At 35.6% G+C, this 25,525-nt stretch overlaps 1 protein-coding gene across 5 annotated transcripts in view; it reads left to right on the forward strand.

Annotated features, from left to right (window-relative positions):
- ATRNL1 (attractin like 1) overlaps positions 1–25,525 on the forward strand; it is an 815,618-nt gene that overhangs the window by 270,869 nt on the left and 519,224 nt on the right. For all 5 annotated transcript variants that reach the window (XM_024985963.2, XM_059882070.1, XM_059882071.1 and 2 more), the window contains 2 exons: positions 17,658–17,752; positions 24,662–24,740. In XM_024985963.2, the coding sequence (XP_024841731.1) occupies positions 17,658–17,752; positions 24,662–24,740 (174 nt within the window). The remainder of the gene's footprint in view (positions 1–17,657; positions 17,753–24,661; positions 24,741–25,525) is intronic.

The following is a 25,525-nucleotide window of genomic DNA, read 5'->3' on the forward strand; positions in this document are numbered from 1 at the left end:
ATGGCGTGTGGAGCCTGTGGACTTCTAGTGGGTAGAGGTTGCTATTGATACATGTCCTACAATACACATCAGAGCTCCTTTGAACCAAGAATCATCTGACTCAAATTTCAACATCATGAGGGTTGAGAAACCCTGATTTAGAGGTTTAATCAGATTCAGATATGATTTTGGAGGAAATACTTTCACAGGTGGTTTTGTGTTCTTCATGTAACTGAAGCACATAATGCCCGCAGTCTCTTTTTTGTTCTTAGCAGACACTGATGCTCAATGTCAGATTGCAACTGATTTAGGGGTTATAAACTGGTATTCTTACTCCTTTATTTCTTGATTGGAAAACTTTTGTGAAAACAAATTTCCTTGAGCGAGGCGTTTGCTTACTTATTGCTACAGGCACGTGGGAAAGGCATGATAAAGTTTTAATACATTTAAAAAAAATATATCAGTTTTCAAAATAAAGAATTCTTAATAAGGTTGCAACTCGGTTTGCTGTGTTTGTGTCATAAACTTATGGACACATGCGTATTTAATATGTTTCAGTCCACTTGCAATTATTGTCCTTACTGATGTTCACATTGTCTATTTTCTATTTGTTTTAATTTATCTTCGTTCTCTATATTTTCCACATGAATTTTATTTACTTCTCTCAAACATCCTGGATTTTATGGGGACATATTTTTGTCTGACTTTTTAAAATTAGAAATTCCTGTTTGATTCTTCTTAAATTTTAGTGTTTATTATATCCCCAAAGAGTAATTTAGTTACAATTATGGACACAAATAAATTACATTTCATTTTTTAGAAATAATGAATATACTAATATTTAAGCCTTTTATATTTAAGACTAAGATGATTTTTCTTTAGATCAGTGTTATCCAAATTAACCTAGTGTAAGCCATATGTAGAATTAAAATTTTTCTACTAGCTATATCTCAAATATTAAAATAAACAGGTGAAGTTAATTTTGATAATATATACTATTTAATTCAAAATATCTAAAACATCATAGTATAAAAAATCATCAATGGCCTATTTTTATTTTTTCCAAGTGTTTGAATACAGCTTGTATACTATACTAATGGCAATCTCAATTCATATTAGTCACATTTTAATTACTTAAGACACGTGTGACTTAGTGACTACCATACTGGAAGCTCATCTATTATATAGGACTCATTGTCTCTTTAAAATGTTATAGGAATAGTCGTAAAGCACTAGATGGCAGTCTTGTCACTTGTTATGAGACCTTAAAAGAGTAATAACATTTTAAAAGAAATGGTGTTTTTTAAAAAAGAGAAAAAAGGTCAGTGGTTCTTGTAATAATGTTAATGGAAACTCTCCTGGTTTTAAAGACTGGAGTGAAATTTAAAATGCAGGTCTACACTGTAACTTGCAGCAATTGACCGCGATGTGGTGTTAATTTAATTGAAACTAATACTACAGCGCTTGTATCCTATAGACAGTCTTAGTTTTTTAAAATTCAGTTTAAACCCCCAAATCAAATGTATTTGATAGCTATCATGTATCACATGGGAAAAAAGTTTCTGTCAATGATATCAAGTTTGATTGACCCCTGTAAACATTGAAGGACTTAATTATTCTAGGCAAATATGAAAAGTAGTAGCTACGAACTAGTATAATTTCTTTTTTTGTAATGCATTTTGAAAAATTATAATAGCGATTATAGTGAAGAAAACCATAAACACAAGATGGAAGACTGGACTATGAAGATGTTATAGAGGATATATTTCCATGAGTAGAATCAGAGTATGAAAAGCCACTTACTGAAATCATCTACTTTATGCTTCTACTATATGTAATGTTCAAACTGCTGATTGTATTTCAGTATATTTCCAAGTAATCTAATATATTTTTGTCACCTTTTTCTCTGAAAAAATAGCTGTTTTGCTTTGATTTTCTCCCATTGCTTTTTAGAGTTCAGTGTGCAATTTTGTGATGAAAATAATACACTTTCCTCTTTTAAGAGTAAGAATTTTACTTACTACTTTTATATTCCATTCTTACCTCTACCACTGATCACATCTTGCCTTCGTTCATATTACTAAAAATTAAAATATTTATCCATTTATCTCCCTGTAAAACCTCTCATTGTTATTGATTTGTTTAATTGATGTTTATGTCTTGACTGAAAGACATTATTTATAAGTGTATTATTTACTGGATTTGATTTTTACTTTTGTTTTATAAGTGAGAGATAATATTTCTAGTGTGTGTTTTGTTGTTTCTAGTGTGTGTTATAGCTATAAATTAACAAATATCAGCCTCAGTTTAATTACTTAAAATTCTATGTCATGTAAAATAGTGAAAACAATTAAAACTTGAATTAACCTTATGTTTAGTATAACTATTCTGTGTTTTGTTTTAAAACAGAGTAAAAAATTTCTCCTCTTTTAAATGAAATATATTGTACTTTAATGGTTTATGTGACTTTTTATTTGTTTATTTATTTTAAATTTTATTTTAGTTTTAAACTTTACATAATTGTATTAGTTTTGCCAAATATCAAAATGAATCCATCACAGGTATACATGTGTTCCCCATCCTAAACCCTCCTCCCTCTTCCCTCCCCATACCATCCCTCTGGGTCATCCCAGTGCACTAGCCCCAAGCATTCAGTATCATGCATCGAACCTGGACTGGCATCTTGTTTCATACATGATATTTTACATGTTTCAATGCCATTCTCCCAAATCTTCCCACCCTCTCCCTCTCCCACAGAGTCCATAAGACTGTGACTTTTTAAATGACAAATATAAATAGCAATTTAAATCTGCCTAGTACATCTGCAAATACAGCAGAAGTGACCTTGATCGACACAAAGAATCTAAATTTTTATATTTCACAAATTGAAGAATGATGAATTGAAGATTGATCTGGCAAAACATAAATGAGCCACATGGTTGACATTTTAATCTTATTCTTTGATTCATGTGTTTTTATTAAATTTCCTGAAGCTTATACGCCAGTGTTTTTAAATATGTATCTTAGAATTATTGAAGATCTTAGCATATTCCAAAATGAAGGACGACATAGCACAATTAGGAGAAAGTGAAAAAAGCTGAGAGAAAAAAGTTGCTATTAACTTAGAAAAGAGATGAAAATTTATTTGATTGTATATTTATAAAGACGTGTTATGTTATTCTGGTTATGTAAATAAACATTGTAAAAATAGTTAAAAAAAAAAAAGTTTAAGGAGGGGAGCAAAAATGCCTGAAAACCTCCCCCCAGGGCTCCCAGGTGGAGCTCTGCTGTGCCTCTCCTCTGTAAAGGTGCCCAATGCGAGGGAGCGCACAGCTGTTGGCCTGTACTTACTTTTCTTGCTAAGCCATGAAATGTGATGTGGGGCTTTATAAGTCTTGAGCAACGGTTGATAGCTCCTTATTTGTATGAAAATGCTGAATGTGCTTTTCTGATGCTGAATGCATGCTTTTCTAAATAAATTATGTCCTGAGAAGGGTTTCACATAAAAGAGGTAATAGTATGTCTCATATTCCTATTGTGAACAACTATTTTTCACAGATATATAGCTCATTATTTTGGATCATTTATTAAATAAAACTGGAAAACCATCTGATTTTAAAATAATGATAAACTAGTTAAACTTTATTGAGCACTTACTGTGCCAGGTTGTTCTAAGCTTTGTCCATTTATTAGCTTGTTAAATCCTTATGAGAAGGGTATGCTTATTATCACCTTTTTTTTTTTTTTCCATTTGTGGAAACATAGGCAGAGAAAAGTTGATTCATTTATATAAGATCACAGGGCGAGGAAATGTCAAATCCAGTTTTAATCCAGGCAGCCTGGGTCTATAGCCTCTTCTGGGTCTATATCACCCACTCTCAACTACAAGTGATAAAACTGTTTCTACTAAAATTCATGATATATTTAACCTGAGTTGTTTTTATATAAATGTATGTGTATGTATATAAATAAAATAAAAATGTCATGGTAAAGAAAATGAAAACAGGACCTAAATAATTTTAAAAAATTAAACTGTTTTCTCAAATGATGTCTTCATATGAAAATAGGCTTACCAAAATGGATATATAAATTTTATATAGTTTTAATTAGAATTCATTCAGTTTAATGTTTTGAAATATATGCATTGGAGTAAATTATCATAAAATTTATTTTAAATGATATACTTTTAGAATATTCAGTAAAATTATAAAAAGGAAAAATAGTGAGAAATTCCCACCTGGTAGATATCCAGACATATGGTAACTCTAATTGTACTGGTTCCTATTTGGTGTAGGAATCGAATTAATAAGACAGAGTTCAGAATTAGATTCCTGAACATTTGGAAATTTCTATGGCAGTCAATTTATTTTTATAGAAGTTCTTAATGACTTAATCTGCTTGTTCTAAGATATCCCAGACTTTACCCTAGATCATGGCTTTTGGATTTACTGTTTTTCTGCCTCAAATACTCCATCTCTATTACTCTACTCTTACCTAAAATAGACTTGCTTAGGGATTATGACAACTTTTTTTTTCCATCCTAACACTTACACTAAAATGAAGTTATATCTCACTTATTTGTTTACTTGAATGTGGTTTTCTTTACTCACTAGAAAGAAAATCTGTGAGCCCAGGACTTTCTCTTGTTGGAACCATACTTATAATAGAAAAGCCTGTGTCTCCTAGGAAAGCTTTCAGTAAATATACTGGGAGTACACATGTAAGCTATTAATAAATAAATGAATACACATATATTGGTGCTGTGTGGGCAAGTTTTTTAATTTATGGGGTGTTTGACCAAAATTTTTGGAAATCGTGTTATAGGTTATCACGTAAAAGTTGCTTTACATTATTTTTTAAATTAATTTATTTAAAGGGGTACAGTTCATCATTGAAAAGCTTTACGCACCAGCCATTCATTTAAATAAAAATGAGTTTCAATCTTTGTTTTTCTAGTTAACCTATGGAACATTAGCAGCCAATACAGTTTGAGCAGTTTTCCATGTATCACTGCAGAAAGCTTAGCTACTTGGAGATAGTATGAAGCAAAGGGAGGTGGCTTTTGAAGAGATCATGGTATATTATATGAAAACTTGTAAATTAGAATCACTGACATGTAGACATTGGTGATCATGGTTCATCTTCTGTTATTCATTGAGAAAAAAGTAGGACTCAGTGGGTTGAAGTATGTATCTTAGGCCTCACAATGAGTCAGAGTGTGGATGATAGCAAGGGTTCTGTATTTTTTTCTGTGATACTGTACCTAGAAAGTGTTCAGCTTTTAAAGTTCCTAAACAACAGATTTTGCCTTTGCAATTATTCTAAATGTTTCAAGCTTAGTATAAATTCTTAACAATTGTAAGTATGGATAGTACTGTTCAGCATGCAAGGAAATGTTAGTATTTATTGAGTATTTATTACGTGCAAAGCAATTTATTATTATTTCATTTAATATGCACAGGATGACATCTTTTTTCTCCTTAATTTTTACTTACTCAAGAGTTACACTAATAGAGCTTGGAGAGACTGTCAGTTATTGGAATTAACTCGCTTTTCTTTATTCATTCAACGTATATTTATTGACTAACTACTCTGGGGATTGACTAACTACTTGTGTTCTGCTCCATTGAAGCTGATAAAGCAGTAGGAAAGATAGATATTAAACTTGTCATACAATTACCTAGATATGATGATCATAAGACCTCTGAATAAGAATTATAGATGCTTTGGGAATAGATTACAAGAGAGCCTGACCTAATTCGTGGACCAAGGGGTAGAAGTGGGTGAAGCAAGAGAATGAGGAAGCGATGGCATGAAAGGCGACTTGGTAGTGGACTGGTGATGGTGTGACGATGGGAAGAAGTAGAATCAGTGGCGGCAGCATCCACAAAGGCCAGTGGTTGGAAAGATCATGGCGCATGAGATGCTCCCACGTTAACACAGAGAATTAGGAGAAGGAATCAAGGGATGAGGTATATGAGATATGCAGGATCAGATCATGCAGTGCTTTATAGAGCAGGCAAGTATAATAGAGCATTTGGTCTTCATCTTAAGAAAAATGAGAAGCCATTGAAGGATATTAAGAGGAGAGTAAAATGTTAAAATTTAATATAATCAGGCTGCTTGCAGTGTGTCAAACAGCTTGGTGAGGGCGATAGAGCATGAGAGCTCATTTTAGCTCATTTTCTGAGGCATTGTTCCCATAGTTACTTTTTAATTATGGCTGTGATACATTTAGACTATAAGTATACCTGACCTTATATTACTTAAGTTTTATCATTTATAAACAGTTATCTAAGTTGGCACATACATGTGCTTATACAAAGTTGAGTTCAGTCGCTCAGTTGTGTCCGACTCTTTGCAACCCCAAGGACTGCAGCTCGCCAGGCTTCCCTGTCCATCACCAACTCCCAGAGCTTACTCAAACTCATGTCCATCAAGTGGGTGATGCTGTCCAACCATCTCATCCTCTGTCATCCCCTTCTCCTCCTGCTTTCAATCTTTCCCAACAGCAGGGTCTTTTCCAATGAGTTGGTTCTTTTCATCAGGTGGCCAAAGTATTGGAGTTTCCGCTTTAGCATCAGTCCTTCCAGTGAATATTCAGGACTGATTTCCTTTAGGATTGACTGGTTTGATCTCCTTGCAGTCCAAGGGACTCTCAAGAGTCTTCTTCAACACCACAGTTCAAAAGCATAAATTCTTCAGCACTCAGCTTTCTTTATAGTCCAACTCTCACATCCATACATGACTATTGGAAAAGCCATAGCTTTGACTAGACAGACTTTTGTTGGCAAAGTAACGTCTCTGCTTTTTAATATGCTATCTAGGTTGGTCATAGCTTTTCTTCCAAGGAGCAAGCATCTTTAAATTTCATGGCTGCGGTCACCATTTGCAGTGATTTTGTACATATACATGTACTTATGTATGTGTTTACATATCAGTGATATGTACTTTTACATATGCCCTTGTTTAAAACATACTGCTGCTGCTGCTAAGTCGCTTCAGTCGTGTCCGACTCTGTGCGACCCCATAGACGGAAGCCCACGAGGCTCACCCGTCCCTGGGATTCTCCAGGCAAGAACACTGGAGTGGGTTGCCATTTCCTTCTCCAAAACATACTAGGATTCTCAATGTTGTTGTCATCAAAGTCTATATATATCCTCTTCACGCTCCTCAGGATGGCTAAATACATAATCATGAGCTCATATATTTAAAACAAATACATAAGTATATCGGCTACCCTTGTGTCTCAAATGGTAAAGAGACTGCCTGCAGTGCAGGAGACCCAGGTTCCATCTCTGGGTAAGGAACATCACCTAGGGAGAGAATGGCTACTCACTCCAGTATCTTGCCTGGGGATTCCCATGGACAGAAGAGTCTGGTGGGCTACAGTCCATGGGGTTGCAAAGAGTCAGACATGATTGAGCAGCTCTGAAATTGATTTTTGAAATCTTGTAGAATTCATTCAGCCCCAGTACAATGAATATTGAAAGTGAAATAATACTTATTGAATGCCTTGATTTTATGAGACAGTGGCACTAATACATACTAACACAATTATGTTTAACCCACAGAGCAGTCTTATGAAGTAGGTGGTATTATCTTCATTGCACCACTGAATCTCACTGAGAAAATTAACCAGTATACTATAACCCAGTTGGTACATGGGAGATTACAATTAAGATCTCCTTAAATACTGTGCATAATGCTGAGTTAAAAGTAAAATGCAATATTCACTGGTAAAAAAGCAAATCATTAAACCTTAGTTCCTTTCTCAAAATATTCAAGTTAAGAATTTCTGAAATTTGTCTGAACAGTGCATTTATACATCATATGCAAATTGATTTCATTTGCAATCCTGACAGGTTTGTCTTTAGACCTCAGATATATAGATATTTCCAGTATCTTTGCTGGGTTTTATCACTGGTCACCATTTTCTTAAAAATACATTATTTTATATAGCTTTTGCTAAAAGAGTAAAGCAAATATTCACCATTTGCTTTTCATCACCCCAATATAGCATGTACTCAAAAACCTCCCTCGCAGTTCAAGTTCTCTTTGAACATGTATTTTTCTATGTGTAAATTTTTAGTCATCTCTTTACAATTAATCATTAGTTTGGTGGGATATCTGATCTTTTAAATCTGTTCTCTTGATATTTTATTTGCTTAAACTCCTTTTAGCATACTGTTTGAGTTTTACTCATGACCTTGATTTTTACATATAACTTGTTATTAATTATTTGTAGTAAATAACAGCCACTTTTTTGTTGTTGTTGCTCCAAAACTACTAGTCCTGTATTGACTGAACTATCTAAAAAAATTTGTTGCATGTTGGAACTTCACCCTTGATTTTTTCTAGCCACAGAAGACTAGGAAGACAGTCTGATTATTTTACATGTTTTCAATCATCTCTACCTAAGAAGTAAGTGAATTTGGAATTAGATATGCCATTTTTGGAAAGATATGCAGCCATATAAATTTAATTTCTTGACATGCAAGTGTAAGTCATGTGGAAAGCACATTAAAGATCAAGGATCAAAAGAAAAAAGCTCTCTGCACACTTTTTTAAAAAAAATTTCCCCCTTTTGGCCCAGTTATGAAAGTTATGCATGTTTCATTCTAGAAAAGAGATAGACAAAAAAGACAAATTAAAAAGCACCGATAATTCTTCTATCCAGAGAAAATTGTTGGTAACATTGTATCAGATACTTTCTCAGTCTTTTATTTATGTACTAACACTGTTTTATGCTGAATAAATGCCTCACTCTCCAAAGAAGGCCGCATTCTAACCCTTGACTTGTGAATGTATTACCATAAATGGTAAAAGGGCATTTGTAGATAGAATCCAATTAAGAATTTTGAGATTATCCTGGATTATTCTGGTGGACCCAGTGTAGTTACGTGTGTTCTGAAAGAGGGTAGAGGGAGGTGTGACTACAGTGGTGGGAACTGTAATCACATAAGCAAAAGATTGGAAAGACAGAGGTAGGGTTCATTAGCTAAAGAGTGAGAGGTCTTCAGAAGCTGAGAGAGTCAGGAAATGGAATTTTTTGAGCACCCCCAGAAGGAACCAGCGTCACATTCTGGTTTTACCTTGTAAGAATCATTTGGACTTCAGACTTCCAGAACTATAAGTGAATAAATTTGTGTTGTTTTCAGCCACTAAGTTTCTTATAATTTGTAACAGCAGCAGTAAATAAAACATATACACTTTTTGTGTATTTATTTCTTTTCCAAGCATAGCATTACAAATGAAGTATTTCACAACGTTATTATTCTTTAATTTGTTCTTAATACCTTTAGGTATGTCATATGTTCTCTTGTCTCTATCAGCATATCATAGCTTTAACTTATTTTTATTCATTGGTTTTCCATGTTAGCAGTTTCTAAATCAAATTAAATTGAAAATTATATTTCATCTTTAACATGAAATCTATGCTCAACAAATTTTTATTCACCTTGCTAATTGAGACTTTATGTCTGTTGACTGTCAACTCCTATTTTCCCCCTCCTCTTGGCCCCTGGCAACCCTCTTGGTACTCTCTAATTTGATGGGCTTGACTGGTTTAGATTCCTCGTATAAGTAGAATCATGCAGTATTTGTACTTCTGTGACTGTTTTATTTCACTTAGCTCCTTACCTTAATTACTATAACTATATAGTTAACCCTAACATCTAAGATCTCCAGGCCCCTTTCAATGCATATCCTCTGCTTATAATAAAGCTATCCTGAGAGTACAGAGTGTTCAAGTCCTATAGGCCTTCATGGAAACTGAACACAACATACTTCAAGCATAATTAAAGCACATGTGGAAACAAATCAAGAATAATGTCAAGAGAGATAACAGGCAGGGGACAAAGTTTTAAGCTATTTCTACATCTTGACTGTGTTAAATAGTGCTGCAGTAACACTGGAAAGCTATTATCTCTTTGAGATCTCAACTTCAACTCTCTTGGATGAACACCTAGAATGGTACTGCAGGAGCTAATATATATTTCATAAAACATTGATCCAGTTTCTTTTGACTTATGTCGTTACTTAAGATCACCTAACATCTTGCCTAATCTTACTTTCTAAATATTTCCTTTGTGTGTGTGTGTGTGTGTGTGTGCGCACATGCCCATATGCACATGACTGGATAGCAATAGTATTTTTTCAATAACAATTAAGATATAATCTACATACCTAAAATATCACCCTTTTAAATACAATTCAGTGATTTTCAGTATATCCACAAGGCTGTGAAAACATCATCATTATCTAATTCTACAACATTTTTCTCCTAAGAGAAATCTTGGAGACATTATCAGTCACTGCTTCTCCTTTCCCCTAGCTTTTGACATCCTTTTTCCTATCTTTATGGATTTGTCCACTCTGAAATATTGTATAAGTGACATCTTGGAATATGTGGTCTTGTGTAATGGCTTCGTTTATTTATCATGATATTTTCAAGGTTCGTCCATATCATATCATCCAAAGTGATAGCAGGTATCAGTATTTCATTCCGCTTCATGGCCAAACAATATTCAAATGTATGGACATATCATATTTGTTTTCCATTCATCAACTGATGGACATTGGGGTTGTTTTTACTTTGGGGCTATTATGAATAACACTGGATTTTTAAATATTTTATGCAGGTTATTTCCTTTTAATATTTAGATTTGAATCTTCAACAGATTTTTATCATATATTTAACGTATAAGTGTTATGTTCTTTTCAATTTGTTTTGATGTCAGCTTTAGCAGTATTTTCCATGCACATATTGAAATTTTCTGTGTCTAATTTTCCTCTTGAGTGATTTTCATCTCTGTTCTATTCACAGAGGCTTTTTCAGATTTGACCTACATAGCACTGATGCATAATTATGTTTTAATTCCCTTATTTTCTGATCTATTATTTTTAATTTTGCCATTATATAATTGCATTTTGTTTCTGTTTTGTTTCTTACAGTTGTAACTTACCTAACTCTCTTTTATTGTAGTTTTAAGTGTTATTATCTTGTCTTTGATCTTAAGTATGTGGGATATTTTCTTTTTTCTTTCATGCATACTGCATAGATATTTTAAATGACCTAACACACTGACTCTATTGTTGACAAACTGATATTTTTCTCTTCTCTCTCCTTACTATGCAAGTCAGATTAACAGTACAAAAGATGTCAACTTTTCTCTTCTCTTTATTTTCATAATTTTTTTCATTTATACAGTCAAAATTTGAGGCCAGACATATGAGCAACCTCATGTTTCCCTTAAGGTCTACCACACTTGTACATCCCACTCACCCATATTGCTTTTAGATCTAATTGGGAAGTTAATGGCCAGCATCTAGATTTCCTGGAATTATCAAAGATAGTTTGCTAATTGTTAGCTGGAATATTTAGTGCAGCTGTTACAACCTTCAGGGTTCAGCCTACAAAATCAGAAGATTGATTTATGTAGTGTTTATAACAAAGGTCCGTCTAGTCAAGGCTATAGTTTTTCCTGTGGTCATGTATGGATGTGAGAGTTGGACTGTGAAGAAGGCTGAGCGCCGAAGAATTGATGCTTTGGAACTGAGGTGTTGGAGAAGACTCTTGAGAGTCCCTTGGACTGCAAGGAGATCCAGCCAGTCCATTCTGAAGATCAGCCCTGGGATTTCTTTGGAAGGAAAGATGCTAAAGCTGAAACTCCAGTACTTTGGCCACCTCATACGAAGAGTTGACTCATTGGAAAAGACTCTGATGCTGGGAGGGATTGGGGGCAGGAGGAGAAGGGGGCGACAGAGGATGAGATGGCTGGATGGCATCACTGACTTAATGGACATGAGTCTGAGTGAACTCCGGGAGTTGGTGATGGACAGGGAGGCCTGGTGCGCTGCGATTCATGGGGTCGCAAAGAGTTAGACACGACTGAGCGACTGAACTGAACTGATAGTTTTCTTCAAGCTTTGAAATGTATCTTTGGTATTTTTCCTATTCACAAAGTTTTCAAATAGTTGTCTCTAGTTAGTACTATATTTGTTGTTGTTCAGTCACTAAGTCGTGTCCGACTCTTTGTGACTCCATGGACCGCAGCACACCAGGCTTCCGTGTCCTTCACTATCTCTCCGAGTTTGCTCAAACTCATGTCCTTGAGTCAGTGATGCCATCCAACCATCTCATCCTTTGTTGCCCCAGTACTACATTTAAACATACACAATGCAGGTTTTCCTTTTTAATTATGAAAGATTAAAATATGCTAAAAAGTATAGTATATATTTTCACATGTATAGTATATATAGTTTTGTACGACATGTGATTTTAAAAGATCTCCTGCATGATCCAGTGGCAGACTTTATTTTCTTGGGCTTCAAAATCACTGCAGACGGTGACTGCAGCCATGAAATTAAAAGACCCTTGCTTCTTGGAAGAAAAACTATGACCAACCTAGACAGCATATTAAAAAGCAGAGACATTACTTTGCTGACAAAGGTCCGTCTCTTCAAAGCTATGGTTTTTCTGGTAGTCATGTATGGATGTGAATGTTGGACCATAAAGCTGAGCACTGAAGAAATGATGCTTTTAAACTGTGGTGTTGGAGAAGACTCTTGAGAGTCCCTTGCACTGCAAGGAGAGCCAACCAATCAATCACAAAGGAAATCAATCCTGAATATTCATTGGAAGGACTGATACTGAAGCTGAAACGAATACTTTGGTCACCTGATGAGAAGAACTGACTCATTAGAAAAGACCCTGATGATGGGAAAGACTGAAGGCAGGAGGAGAATGGGACAACAGAGGATGAGATGGTTGGGTGGCATAACTGACTCAATGGACATGAGTTTGAGCAAGCTCCGGTAGATGGTAAAAGGACAGGGAAGCCTGGTGTGCTGCAGTCTGTGGGGTCGCAAAGAGTCTGACATGCTGAGTGACTGAACAATAACATGATTTTAAAATTGTGGACCTATCACTGAGTTTAACAAAGTTTAACACTTTGCTCTGTTTCCTGCAGCAGCACGGGCTCTACCTCTGCTCACCTTAGTTTAGGATGGGTATGCGGTACAGGGCTTCATCCTACAATCTCAGTAGCAGGATTTTCTTAAGGCTTTCTTTTTTCCCTTTGTTGTGGATTTGTTGTTATTTCTAGATTACAGCTACTGTAGCACACAAGTGGGGAGAGAGATAGAGGAAAGAAAAACCAACGAAACAAAACCCCCACAAACCCAGGGGACTCACATCTGGGCCATCTTTTGAGTTAGGAGATCACTGCCTTTTACCTACCCCAGGGTATTGTTCTAAAATTTCTTCTCTCTCTCCTTTATCATCAACTTTTTCTGTTCCACTAAATTTTACTTAGGCCAATTATTATGAAAAGCTGTTCTTTCTCACAGTTTAAAAAAGAAGTTCTCTTACTGCACTGTTCACACTTGCTCCTCCAATTCTGTCATTTCTTTGTATTCGTCAATAAGTCAATGTTATTTGAATTGATTTATAGTCAAACATGATTTTCTTTTTTATACCATAATAAATTGCTTCATTAAAGCAGTACAAAAACTTATTTTCAAATTATGCACATTTGCATAAACTTGAGGATTTTCATGTTTTATGTTCTGTACCCTACTTAGCTAAGAAGTTCAGAGTAAATTATAGCATTAAGGTATATGTTTTGTGCCAGGTAATTTCTCATTTGCAACCCCTTTAAAATATACCAGCATGATAGTATTTGAAATTAGGGAGTGAAATATAACTTCTGGTTAAGTGGAAAATTGTACCGTTGGTTTCTAGAATACTTTAAGCAACCTTAAAAGGAACCATTTTGTGTAGAATTCTGAACTTTCTTCAGTTTATAAAAATTAACATTCACTGAGTAGTACCTGATTAGTCACTTGAGCTCAATAATGCTCCTACTAATTTTGCCCCAGGATTCAGACTGACTTTCTAGCTCAGATGATGTTAGGATTGATCATTACCATGCTTAATATACATTGTACTGATCTTGTTCTTCCAACTATAATAAATAGCAATAGAGAAATCAAATGTCTGGGCAAGAGTTGGGTGACTGTGGCTGAGGACCAGAGTCCCCAAAGCAGAAGAATGTTCATAGGACCGGGGCACTGGAGCCTCTACCCAGAGCTGTTCAAGTGTCCCAGTCACCCAGTCCCTTCCTCCTGAAAGCCTTCTGTTCCTGACTTTTAATGCTAAGTTTCAAGCTAGAAAAACAGGAAGATAATTATTGAGATAAGCATTTGAAAATAGTTTTGAAATGTTTATTTTTCCTCAGTGGCGAGGATGTTTGTTCAGTCGCTCAGTCTTGACCAACTCTTTGCAACCCCGTGAACTGCAGCATGCCAGGCTTCCCTGTCCTTCGGTATCTCCCAGAGTTTGCTCAGACTCTTGTCCATTGAGTTCAGTGTTTTCTCTTTATTCTGAATTGATGGTATCTTTCCTCAGTATTGTAGCTGTCTGTACTTCTAGAACCTCCTCAGCGGCAGCTGACCGAGCTGATCACTGTTCTCTTTTCTAAGCACTTCGTTTACTTCGTTCTCTTTTCTGAGCACTTCGCTCACTGGACACTAAATTCTGGTTGTGTTTCTATCTCGTGGGTTGCCCTGTCAGCCTCCTTTGTGGGCTTCTTCAGAGGATCTGATTATTTAACATTGTTTTACCTCAGGGCTCATCCCTGGCGCCTCTACTCTATTCATGACTGGTGATTTCTTGGCTTCGCAGCTTTAGAGGCCATTACAATGCAGATGATTTCCAAATTGTTATCCATTAGGCTCCTGAGCTCAGAGTATCATGTAGATATTCAATAAGTAACTCAAACTTAACATCTTCAAAACTAAGCTTCTAATTATTCCACACTGACAGCAAATAAAACCTGTTCTCACCCATCTCAGTTAAAGCTGACATTTTACCTGGTCTTGGGCCAAAAAATACAACCTTTTCCTTCTTTAAAATGCTGCATCTGTTTATTTAGCTAATTCTGTCTGTTACACCTTCCAAATTCATTCACTGTCTGACCCCTTTCCGGTACCTTCTTTGCTATTCCTATCTCTACCATCACTTTTTGTAGCATTCTTGCCACAGTCTCTTTATAGGAATCACACTTAAGACTTGTTCTTTTGTTGAGGTTTTTGAGCTTGTTTCCTCTGCCTGGATTACAGTTTCTCTTGTAACTGCCATGACTTCTTCTCTTAACAGCCTTTGATCTTTAAATTGTTGTTGTTGTTCAGTCACTAAGTCGTGTCCAACTCTTTGCAACACCAGGCTTTCCTGTTCTTCACTATCTCCTGGAGTTTGCTCAGATTCATGTCCATGGAGTCAGTGATGGTATTTAACCATTTCATCTTCTGTCACTCCCTTCTCCTTCTACCTTTAGTCTTTCCCAGCATCAGGGTCTTTTCCAGTGAGTCAGCTCTTTGCATCAGGTGGCCAAAATATTAGAGCTTCAGCTTCAGTTTCATTATCTGTAAATTTTCCTTTGCAAAATTGCAAGCATACTCCTACCTGGACAGAAAATTTCTCTCCTCTTTACTGGATTATGACTATTACACTTATTGTCATTATTATACTATATGCTTAAATAACTTATTAATTTTCAATATCCATTTGATATAAGTTGCATGGGACACAAATCTCTATCTTTTATTATTTTATATTTCCAATGTCTGGAACAACACTGGGCCATTGAATTTTCCCTGCATTTTCTGGCAATCATATGAAAAACAGAAATATGACCTATTATATAATCCTCATTATAATGGATAAAGCTGCCTGTAAAAAATGTTGGAAAAACAAAATATTGCCTTTTATTAAATTACATAAGAAATATATAGAGTGGATCTTACAAGGTATAAAGGAAGCAACATGAAGACTGATGCTCTGACAGTAAATCCAGTGACATTGTTCCTATCTTTACTTTTAACTTTAATAGTACTTAACAGCTGAGAGCATAACATGAAAGTTATGTTTCCAAAAAATAGAATTATTTTCTATTTAAATAATTTGAAATATTTAAAAGATTTCACAAAGTAAAAATTACCATAATAATAGGGACTAGTAAATTCTTTATGGAATGTGGTGAAATATTCACTATCAGTTCGGTCGCTCAGTTCTGTCTGACTCTTTGCAACCCCATGAACCGCAGCATGCCAGGCCTCCCTGTCCATCACCAACTCCCAGAGTTCACCCAGCTCATGTCCATCAAGTTGGTGATGCCATCCAACCATCTTATCCTCTGTTGTCCCTTTCTCCTCCTGCCCTCAATCTTTCCCAGCATCAGAGCCTTTTCAAATGAGTCAGCTCTTCGAATCAGGTGGCCCAAGTATTGGAGTTTTAGCTTTAACATCAGTCCTTCCAATGAACGCCCAGGACTGATCTCCCTTAGGATGGACTGGTTGGATCTCCTTGCAGTCCAAGGGACTCTCAAGAGTCTTCTCCAGTACCACAGTTCAAAAGCATCAATTTTCTGCACTCAACTTTCTTCACAGTCGAACTCACATCCATACATGACAAGTGGAAAAACCATAGCCTTGACTAGACAGACCTTTGTTGCCAAAGTTATGTCTGTGCTTTTGAATATGCTGTCTAGGTTGGTCATAACTTTCCTTTCAAGGAGTAAGCGTCTTTTAATTTCATGGCTGCAGTCACCATCTGCAGTGATTTTGGAGCCCAGAAAAATAAAGTCTGACACTATTTCCACTGTTTTCCCATCTATTTCCCATGAAGTGATGGGACCGGATGCCATGATCTTCGTTTTCTGAATGTTGGGCTTTAAGCCAACTTTTTCATTCTCCTCTTTCGCTTTCATCAAGAGGCTCTTTAGTTCTTCTTCACTTTCTGACATAAGGGTGGTGTCATCTGCATATCTGAGGTTACTGATATTTCTCCCAGCAATCTTGATTCCAGCTTGTGCTTCTTCCAGTCCAGCGTTTCTCATGATGTACTCTGCATATAAGTTAAATAAGCAGGGTAACAATATACAGCCTTGACATACTCCTTTTCCTATTTGGAACCAGTCTGTTGTTCCATGTCCAGTTCTTAACTGTTGCTTCCTGACCTGCACACGGGTTTCTCAAGAGGCAGGTCAGGTCTGGTATGCCCATCTCTTTCAGAATTTTCTACAGTTTATTGTGACCCACATAGTCAAAGGCTTTGGCATAGTCAATAAAGCAGAAATAGATGTTTTTCTGGAACTCTCTTGCTTTTTCAGTGATCCAGCGGATGTTGGCAGTTTGATCTCTGGTTCCTCTGCCTTTTCTAAAACCAGAATTACTTAGCCATTAAAGTTCATGTTTTCAAAAAATTTTGAATTTATAAAAGTAGAACATCAAAATGTCTCCCTGTTATCTATTTATACAATTTTAACTTGAATATAATGCACCAAAATATTACCTGTATTTTTCTCTGATTGTAAGATTATGGATGACTTTATTTTATTCTCTTGTGTAGTTTTTCAGAAAAAACTGTAGTTTGTTGAAATTTTATAATGGTAACAGGAGTAATAAATAGAATTTTGAAGTGTTAAGTGCTTTTATATCTGCATTTTACTTTTTGTTGCTTAATAACAATGATTTATATTTTGCCAGTCTTGAGTACACCACTAGTAATTTAATGACAATAATTTTCAATGCTGATATTCAATATATTTTCACCTACCTTGTTTTCAAGCAAGTTTTAAAAGTACATAGTGGGATTGTATTTTTTTCCCCTACAGATAGCCTTTTGATTGATTATCAGTTTACATTCAGCTTATTACAGGAAGATGATCGCCACCATACTGCCATAAACTTCATAGCAAACCCAGAACAGGTGAGACGATCCTTTAACTTTTATAGTGTAGTTATATCAATGGATGCGATGTTTCTCTATGTTTCATTGTGATTGTGCCTCTTCTCAGAATTATCACACTGTAGGGCTTTTGTAGAAAAACAAATCCTATTAGGTTTTTCTTTTCATAAAACCTAAGTATCTTTGTAATCAGAGAACTTTGGACCTTGATAGTTCAGATTTTGCAAATAGTCCTACAGTGTGTACATTATTTCTGATATTTTTTCAGGCTTACAGCAGTGTTTCTGTTTTTAATTATGTTTTCACACTGGTAGTAGTCTTCTTTGAAAATAAAACCTATTACTTCATAACACAAGCTATGTTATATATATATATATTTTTTTAATATACTGTTACATAATAGTAGGTTTTCATTATCTTTTTTTAATAAACCCTTTGGTTTATCTGAATTGTATGAATGCTAGGTTTTAAAAAACATTTTTATTGAGATATAATTGACATCTTACAATATAAGTTAAAAATGTATAATATGCTGATTTAATGTATGTATATATTGCAATATGATTACAACCATAGCATGACCTAACACTGCAGTCATGTCACCTAATTGTAATTTTGGGGAGTTAATGATAATTAAAGTCTCTTAACAACTTTGAAATTTATGATACAGTATTGTTATTCATGTTCATTGAGTCATTGATGCTATACAACCAGCTCATCCTCATGTCCTCATGCACATGAACTTAAACAAACTCCGGGAGTTAGTGGAGGATAGAGAAGCCTGGCATGCTGAAGTCCATGGGGTTGCAAAGAGTAGGGCACAACTTAGCAACTGAACAACAACGACAGCAGCAACAGTATTGTTATTCATAATCACTGTGTAGACCATTAGATCTTTAGGTCTTAGCACGTGGTGCTAGTGGTAAAGAACCCGCCTGTCAGTGCAGGAGACATAAAGAGAGGCGGGTTGGATCCCTCGGTCAGGAAGATCCCCTGGAGAAGGAAATGGCGATCCACTCCAGTATTCTTGCCTTGAAAATCCCTTGGACAGAGGAGCCTGGTGGGCTCCAGTCCATAGCATCGCGGAGTCAGACACGACTGAGGCAACTCAGCACACACTGCTTGCAAGCTTGTATCTCTTAACACCTTCTTCTGGGGGAGAACTCTCAGAGTTGTGCACCTTCTACCAATCTCTCTGAGTCATGTTGGCTGTAGTGAACCACACGCTTTTTGTTTGTTTGTTCTTAACTGATGTCAGATGCCCACACTATGCTTGATTTTTCAGTGCTTTCTGTCTAGTCGAGACAGAAACAGGTCATTTGGGCAGTAACATTAAATACAGATCAAGTATATTGGATGCATGTTATACTCTCTTTCCCTTAAGGGAGTGGTCATTGGCCATATTGGTCTTTCTGATATAGAGCTGTGCTCTCTTGGGTGAGCTGCTGACCTTGGTAGAGTGAAATTGTTCTTTTTATGCATTATATTGTAGCTACTCTCAGTTTTGCATTTAATTTTTGTACTGCAACTTCTTAACTGGATTTTGGTCTGCTCATAACGGTAATTTGGTCCATAGATCATTGTGAAATTGGTGTTTTTGTCAGGGATGAGGGCTAGGACTTCCTATTATACTGTTTTGCTGATGTCACTCTTTCTGTAGTGCTTCATTCTAACTATACATTAATTCAGCTTATTAAGCCCATGTCATGTTTTTTAATAGTTTTTCAAATAGGTGAAACCTCAAAATGTATCCTGACATTTGCAAGCTTCTTTCCTCTAAATTGTTTTACCTAACTTGCCAGCAAATAGTGTAATTGCTTAAATTTTCATTTTTCAGTAAATTAGATCTCTCTTTCCCCAAAATAGAGAAGTTCGTTTTATGTTCCTCCTTAGTCCTTAGGTTTTAAGGAATGCCTACATTTTGGGGATTATATTTAATGTTTTGACTTTTCCTGGAGTAAGAAATGGCAATACACTCCAGTATAACAAGTTGCATTTTATAGTTATTTTTTCACACTGAGTATTTTTAAAAACAAAACATTTTATTATTAAAATAAAAAACTTTGTATAAAGTTTTGATTTTTAAATAAGGACTTTAGAAGATATTTTCTTTACATGATAATACTCTTCACTGATGGCGTGCATTTTTATGAAGACATTAATAATATGTCAGAATCTACAATTTTAGTATAATGAGTGTTTTAATAAATGCATTGTAAACACTGTAGACTTTTTATCGTAGTAAAGCATACATGAAGTAATATTTATATTTTAACCATTTTTAAGTGTACAGTTTCATGGCATTTAAGTAAATTTACAATGCTATACAACCATCACCACAATCCATTATCAGAATATTTCATCAGTCCAAGTAGGATCTCTGTTTCCATTAAGCAATAACTCTCTATTGAGTTATTATTGGCAAACCCCTACTCCCATTATTGGGAAACCTTTATTCTACTTTCAGTCTCTATATTCCAGGTACCTCATGTGTGTAATCATGTAACATTTTTACTTCTATTTCTGATTTATTTCATGTAGCTCAATGTTTCAGTGTTTCCAATGTTCATCCATATTGTTGCACGAATCAGAATTTTATTCATAAATAGTAATTCCAAACTTGTGGAGTTCATTGAGGATATAAGAAATTTAATATAAGTGGGATGTCTGGCTCACAATGTAAGTGTGAACAGTACTTCTCTCCAATATTATCCGTGCTGCTGCTGCTAAGTCGCTTCAGTCGTGTCCAACTCTGTGCAACCCCACAGACAGCAGCCCACTAAGCTCCTCTGTCCCTGGGATTCTCCAGGCAAGAACACTGGAGTGGGTTGCCATTATCATGCTGCTGCTGCTAAGTCACTTCAGTCGTGTCTGACTCTGTGTGACCCCATAGATGGCAGCCCACCAGGCTCCCCTGTCCCTGGGATTCTCCAGGCAAGAATACTGGAGAGGGTTGCCATTTCCTTCTCCAATGCAGGAAAGTGAAAAGTGAAAGTGAAGTTGCTCAGTCGTGCCCGACTCTTCGCGACCCCATGGACTGCAGCCCACCAGGCTCCTCCGTCCATGGGATTTTCCAGGCAAGAGTATGTGGTGTCATACAAATAAGCTCAGATTAGCCATAATTCTAGTTTGTTTCTCTCTTGACTATTCTCTCCTCTTTCAAGTCCCAGAAATCCTTGAGTTCTTACAGTATCACAGCTTTCAGTTTCACTTGCTGCTGTTTTGTTCAGTTGAAACCAAGAGCCCAGACACATGTTTTGAGAAACTGATGGACACTAAACTATCATATCTTAGTACCGCTAAGAATGCTTGTAACATCATTACAAGTAGTTTATAATTACATATGTATCTATGCATATGATTTATAATTAAAGAGAAATGCAACTTGGAACAATTTCTGAAATTAACATGTATTGTTAGTCTGGGCCTCTTCTATAAAAATGAAGTACTTTCATTTTTATGCATTTATTACATTTTGAAAACAAATTTAATTCTAACATACTATATATCATCTTCAACCAAGGCTTTCATGTTAACAATTTCTGGAGTAGTTTCTTGTATAATATGATCTTGCTGAACTTAACCATGTCTAACAACAATGTTCTAAATGACTAATTTTTTCATTTACTGCGGTAGTCACAGTATTACTTCTTGGAGTCCAGCATATTTTCCTTGACCTTAAATATATTTTATAGGGCTTTAGTTATAGTACCATATATTCGGTAATGCCTTAACATGAGAGGATGAAGTAAAATTTCAAGAAAAGTTCTATAGTTTTGTATATCAGTTGGAAATTTTGTGTGACCTTTTTTAGTAATAATAGCAGTTATTCTCAAATTTTCCTGACACAAAATAAGACACACACAATTACTAAGATGCAGTTTCATGATAAAAATAGATTTAAGCTTTCTTAGGGGTGCACTGTTTCTACTATGTTTTGTTTTCATAGAAAACAACTTTTTTTTTGACTAGTTGATTAATAATAAAGGAAGTCAGCCTTTCTCAAAGGTCAGCAGTCATGCCTTCTTTCTGAGTCCTCTAGTAAAAAGGAAGATGAAAAAGGAGAAGGAAAAGAAGAAATCCTGTGTCCTCAGACCTAATAATATCAACAACACGACCATTATCAGCACGGTGGCCTGAAACCATAATAAGTTTTTTGAGAAATTATCGTGTTTCATTTTCTCCAAAAAGTCTTTAGGGAAGTCATGATATTCCCATTTTAGAGACTGTTGTTGTTTAGTTGCTAAGTCATGTCCAATATTTTTGTGACCCCATGCACTGGGGCCTGTCTATGGGATTTCCCAGGCAAGAATACTGAAGGGGACTGCCATTTTCTTCTCCAGGGGATCTTCTCGACCCAGGGATCGAACCTCCATCCCCTGCATTGGCAGTCAGATTCTTTACCACTGAGCTACCAGAGAAGCCCATTTTAGAGATAAGAAAGCTAATTTTCAGGAAGGATAAGGGTGAAAAGAAAGTGAAGTTGCCCAGTCGTGTCTGACTCTTTGCGACCCCATGGACTGTAGCCCTCCAGGCTCCTCCATCCATGGGATTCTCCAGGCAAGAATACTGGAGTGGGTTGCCATTTCCTTCTCCAGGGGATCTTCCCAAACCAGGGATCGAACCCAGGTCTCCCGCATTTTAGGCAGACCCTTTAACCTCTGAGCCACCAGGGAAGCCCCAAGGATAAGGGTAGCTCTCTCTAAATCAATACGCATGTACATTAAAGGTCTAAGATTTGAACCCAAGCTCATCCGACTCAACAATGAATACTCCGCACATTCACTTCATTGCCTCATGAACATGATTTAATTAATATGAAGCAGTGATTGGTTTTTGGGTCTGGTTAGTTCATTATTGATGGAGTAAATCAGTATTTATTACCAAAGAAATTTTTTCTTTTCATATCTGGGTTCTCCTTAATGCAGCATTATAAGTATGATGAAATAGATGTTATTACCACACCTGAATAATGCAGTCTGTTAGACAGATTTATTTGCACACTGACAAAAGCTTTTTGCATTTATTACTTGAGTCATTAAGCATTAAGCATTAAGCTTAATAAGCATTAAGCATTATGTTTGAATCAGTGTCATCTGTTTTCACATCTTTAAAAAGTGGAAAGGTCTTAAGAAGTTTGAAAGTTTTGTGGTACATATTAGAGAATATTTTAATAGCTTACCAAAAGAACTCAGTAAATTAACTTCCTTCGTATGTTTGTGGCCAGTTACAAAAATGACTCTGATGGATAATATAGTGCCCTTCTCAAATACTGTATATTTTTAAACTCCAAGCCTTGTTTTTCTTTGATCACTTCAAATTCTCCGATGATATCTCTTCAGTAGTAATGAGCACTACCCTGAAAAGTCTATGTGGCAAAATTGTTCAGCCTTACTACCACACATTTTATTTTGTAGGCTCTTTCAAGATGACCATTCTTGTTGAGTTTATATTTGCTTCCTGGAAACTTTGAAGAGAGTATCTTTCAATGATTATGGAGCATTGTTAGTAGTTTTTAATAGAGGCCCAGCTGTCCCTGTCTCTATGGCAATCACTTAGACTAGTTTTTGCTGCTGCTGCTGCTAAGTCGCTTCAGTCAAATCCGACTCTGTGTGACCCCGTAGACGGCAGCCCACCAGGCTCCCCCGTCCCTGGGATTCTCCAGGCAAGAACACTGGGGTGGGTTGCCATTTCCTTCCCCAAGGCGTGAAAGTGAAAAGTGAAAGTGAAGTCGCTCAGTCCTATCGGACTCTTAGCGGCCCCGTGGACTTCAGCCTCCTAGGCTCCTCTGTCATGGGGTTTTCCAGGCAAGAGTGCTGGAGTGGGGTGCCATTGCCTTCTCCGAGAGTAGTTTTTATTTGAGGTTAGATAATTGGGTCTTGGTGTATTGTTTACGTGGAGTGACTGTCACACATCACCCAGCAGCCCTTGCCTTTTATCATGCTTCTTACTCCTCCTGTATCAGGGAAGAACCAGGTCCTTCTGTCAGTTTCTTCCTAACACTATTTCTATCAGGTATGGGGCACTTAATTGCTTATAGACTTACTTTCTCTAAGAGCCACTCAGAAAATTGGCGATATGTTTTCTATTGGCTTTCTTTTTCTTATTTAGAAAAAGTTGTAATATCAAGGTACTAATTTTAATTATTTTAGTAGCTAGGTCTCAGTAACACAGCTTTTTCTAAGCGTCTCTGTATATTTAAAACACAGCAAAGCACTCTCAATATCTGTAGCTAAAGCTATTCAATATGACTGTCTTTCTATTCTTTTCTGCAAGTCCTGATAGTTATAATCATACCTAATTTTTGTTCCTCGTCTCTTGGAGTAGGATAATAGCAAATAACATTTAAAGAAATCTCTTGGGTATTTGCTTCTGTGCAATTAAACTAATGACAAGATGCAGGTTGATCAATATAAAATTCTTCAGTGCTCCTCTCTACAGATGTTTATATGACTTGATCCCCTCTTTTTCCCCAAGTAGGTTTATGACTTTTACCTCTTAAGTTTACATTTCAAGTATTTTTTTTTCACCGAAAAATGTGTATATACTAATACTATATGCAGCTAACATGAAATCTTTCAACAAAACAATCATCCATTGCTGTGAAATAACTTTGGACTAGCCAAACCCATACCATTTAGATATTAACTACAGGTAAGCCAAGAAAATCAAAACACAAGTATTGAATTATAGCAGCCTCTGGCTACATGTGGAAGACTAGGTTACAGTAGGAAAGATAAATGGGAACTTTAAATATACCTTTGAATTTATCACCTTTTTTTTTTTTCATTAAAAACGTGTAATTAGCATCTACACTTTCTCGCTTAATGTTCACAGTTAGAGAAACATAGCATGGACATAATTAAAACATTAAAGGTAACATCTAGTATAATTCTGTTTTTTTAATCTTCATGTTTTCTTTCTTGGTAGTCAAACAAAAATTTGGATATTTCAATTAATGCATCAAACAACTTTAATCTCAACATTACATGGTCGGTTGGTTCAACAGGTAAGAGAATTTTGTTGTTATGTGTCTTTTACTTTGCTTCCTATACGTAAGGTTTCTAATATGACCTTTCTACTGTTAACTTAAATAATTGAGATAAAAATATTATATGCCAGAATCTTCGTGCTGTTTTAGGTAAAACTATTAAGTAGCGTTATTAATAAATTATCATTATTCTGTTAACTTTCTCCCTAATTCAGTTAATATTAGGTGGATAACAGATATTTTACACTACTTTTTTTATGGCAGTGTTATGAATTCCTGTGATTTTAATTAAGACAAATTACTTCTTTAATGACTAAAGAGACTGACATTTCAATTATTTGATTCACCATTGAAGCTATAAGTTTAATAACTTTAATATTGATATAAAACAACAAATTGTCTGTGTATGTTGGTAAATTACCAACTTACCTATTACCTTTAAGCTTGAATTTATACCCCCTACCATTGTTGGATTTGGTTCTGAGAGAGGGTTAAAAAACCCTACACTTAATATTTCTTCCATAATAAGGTTTATAAATTGAAATTGCTAACTTTTAAGAAATACAAAAAGTACAAATCTGTGTGTTGGATTATGAAAAAGTATGCTTGCTGTCTTAAAGAAATGCTGTATTTCTACTTTCTATATAAAGGGCATATACTGTTGCGTAAAAATACTGTAAACTTTTAAAGAAAATATAGGAATCCCTAGAAATCCATATTTGATTTCTTAAAGTTAAATCACGTGCTATTTTAATAAGTATTAATAGAATAATAGAAACATAATTCAAATGAGAAGGGGTCTT

Source organism: Bos taurus, chromosome 26 (genome assembly GCF_002263795.3).
Source record: "Bos taurus isolate L1 Dominette 01449 registration number 42190680 breed Hereford chromosome 26, ARS-UCD2.0, whole genome shotgun sequence".
In the NCBI taxonomy this organism is placed as follows: domain Eukaryota; kingdom Metazoa; phylum Chordata; class Mammalia; order Artiodactyla; family Bovidae; genus Bos; species Bos taurus.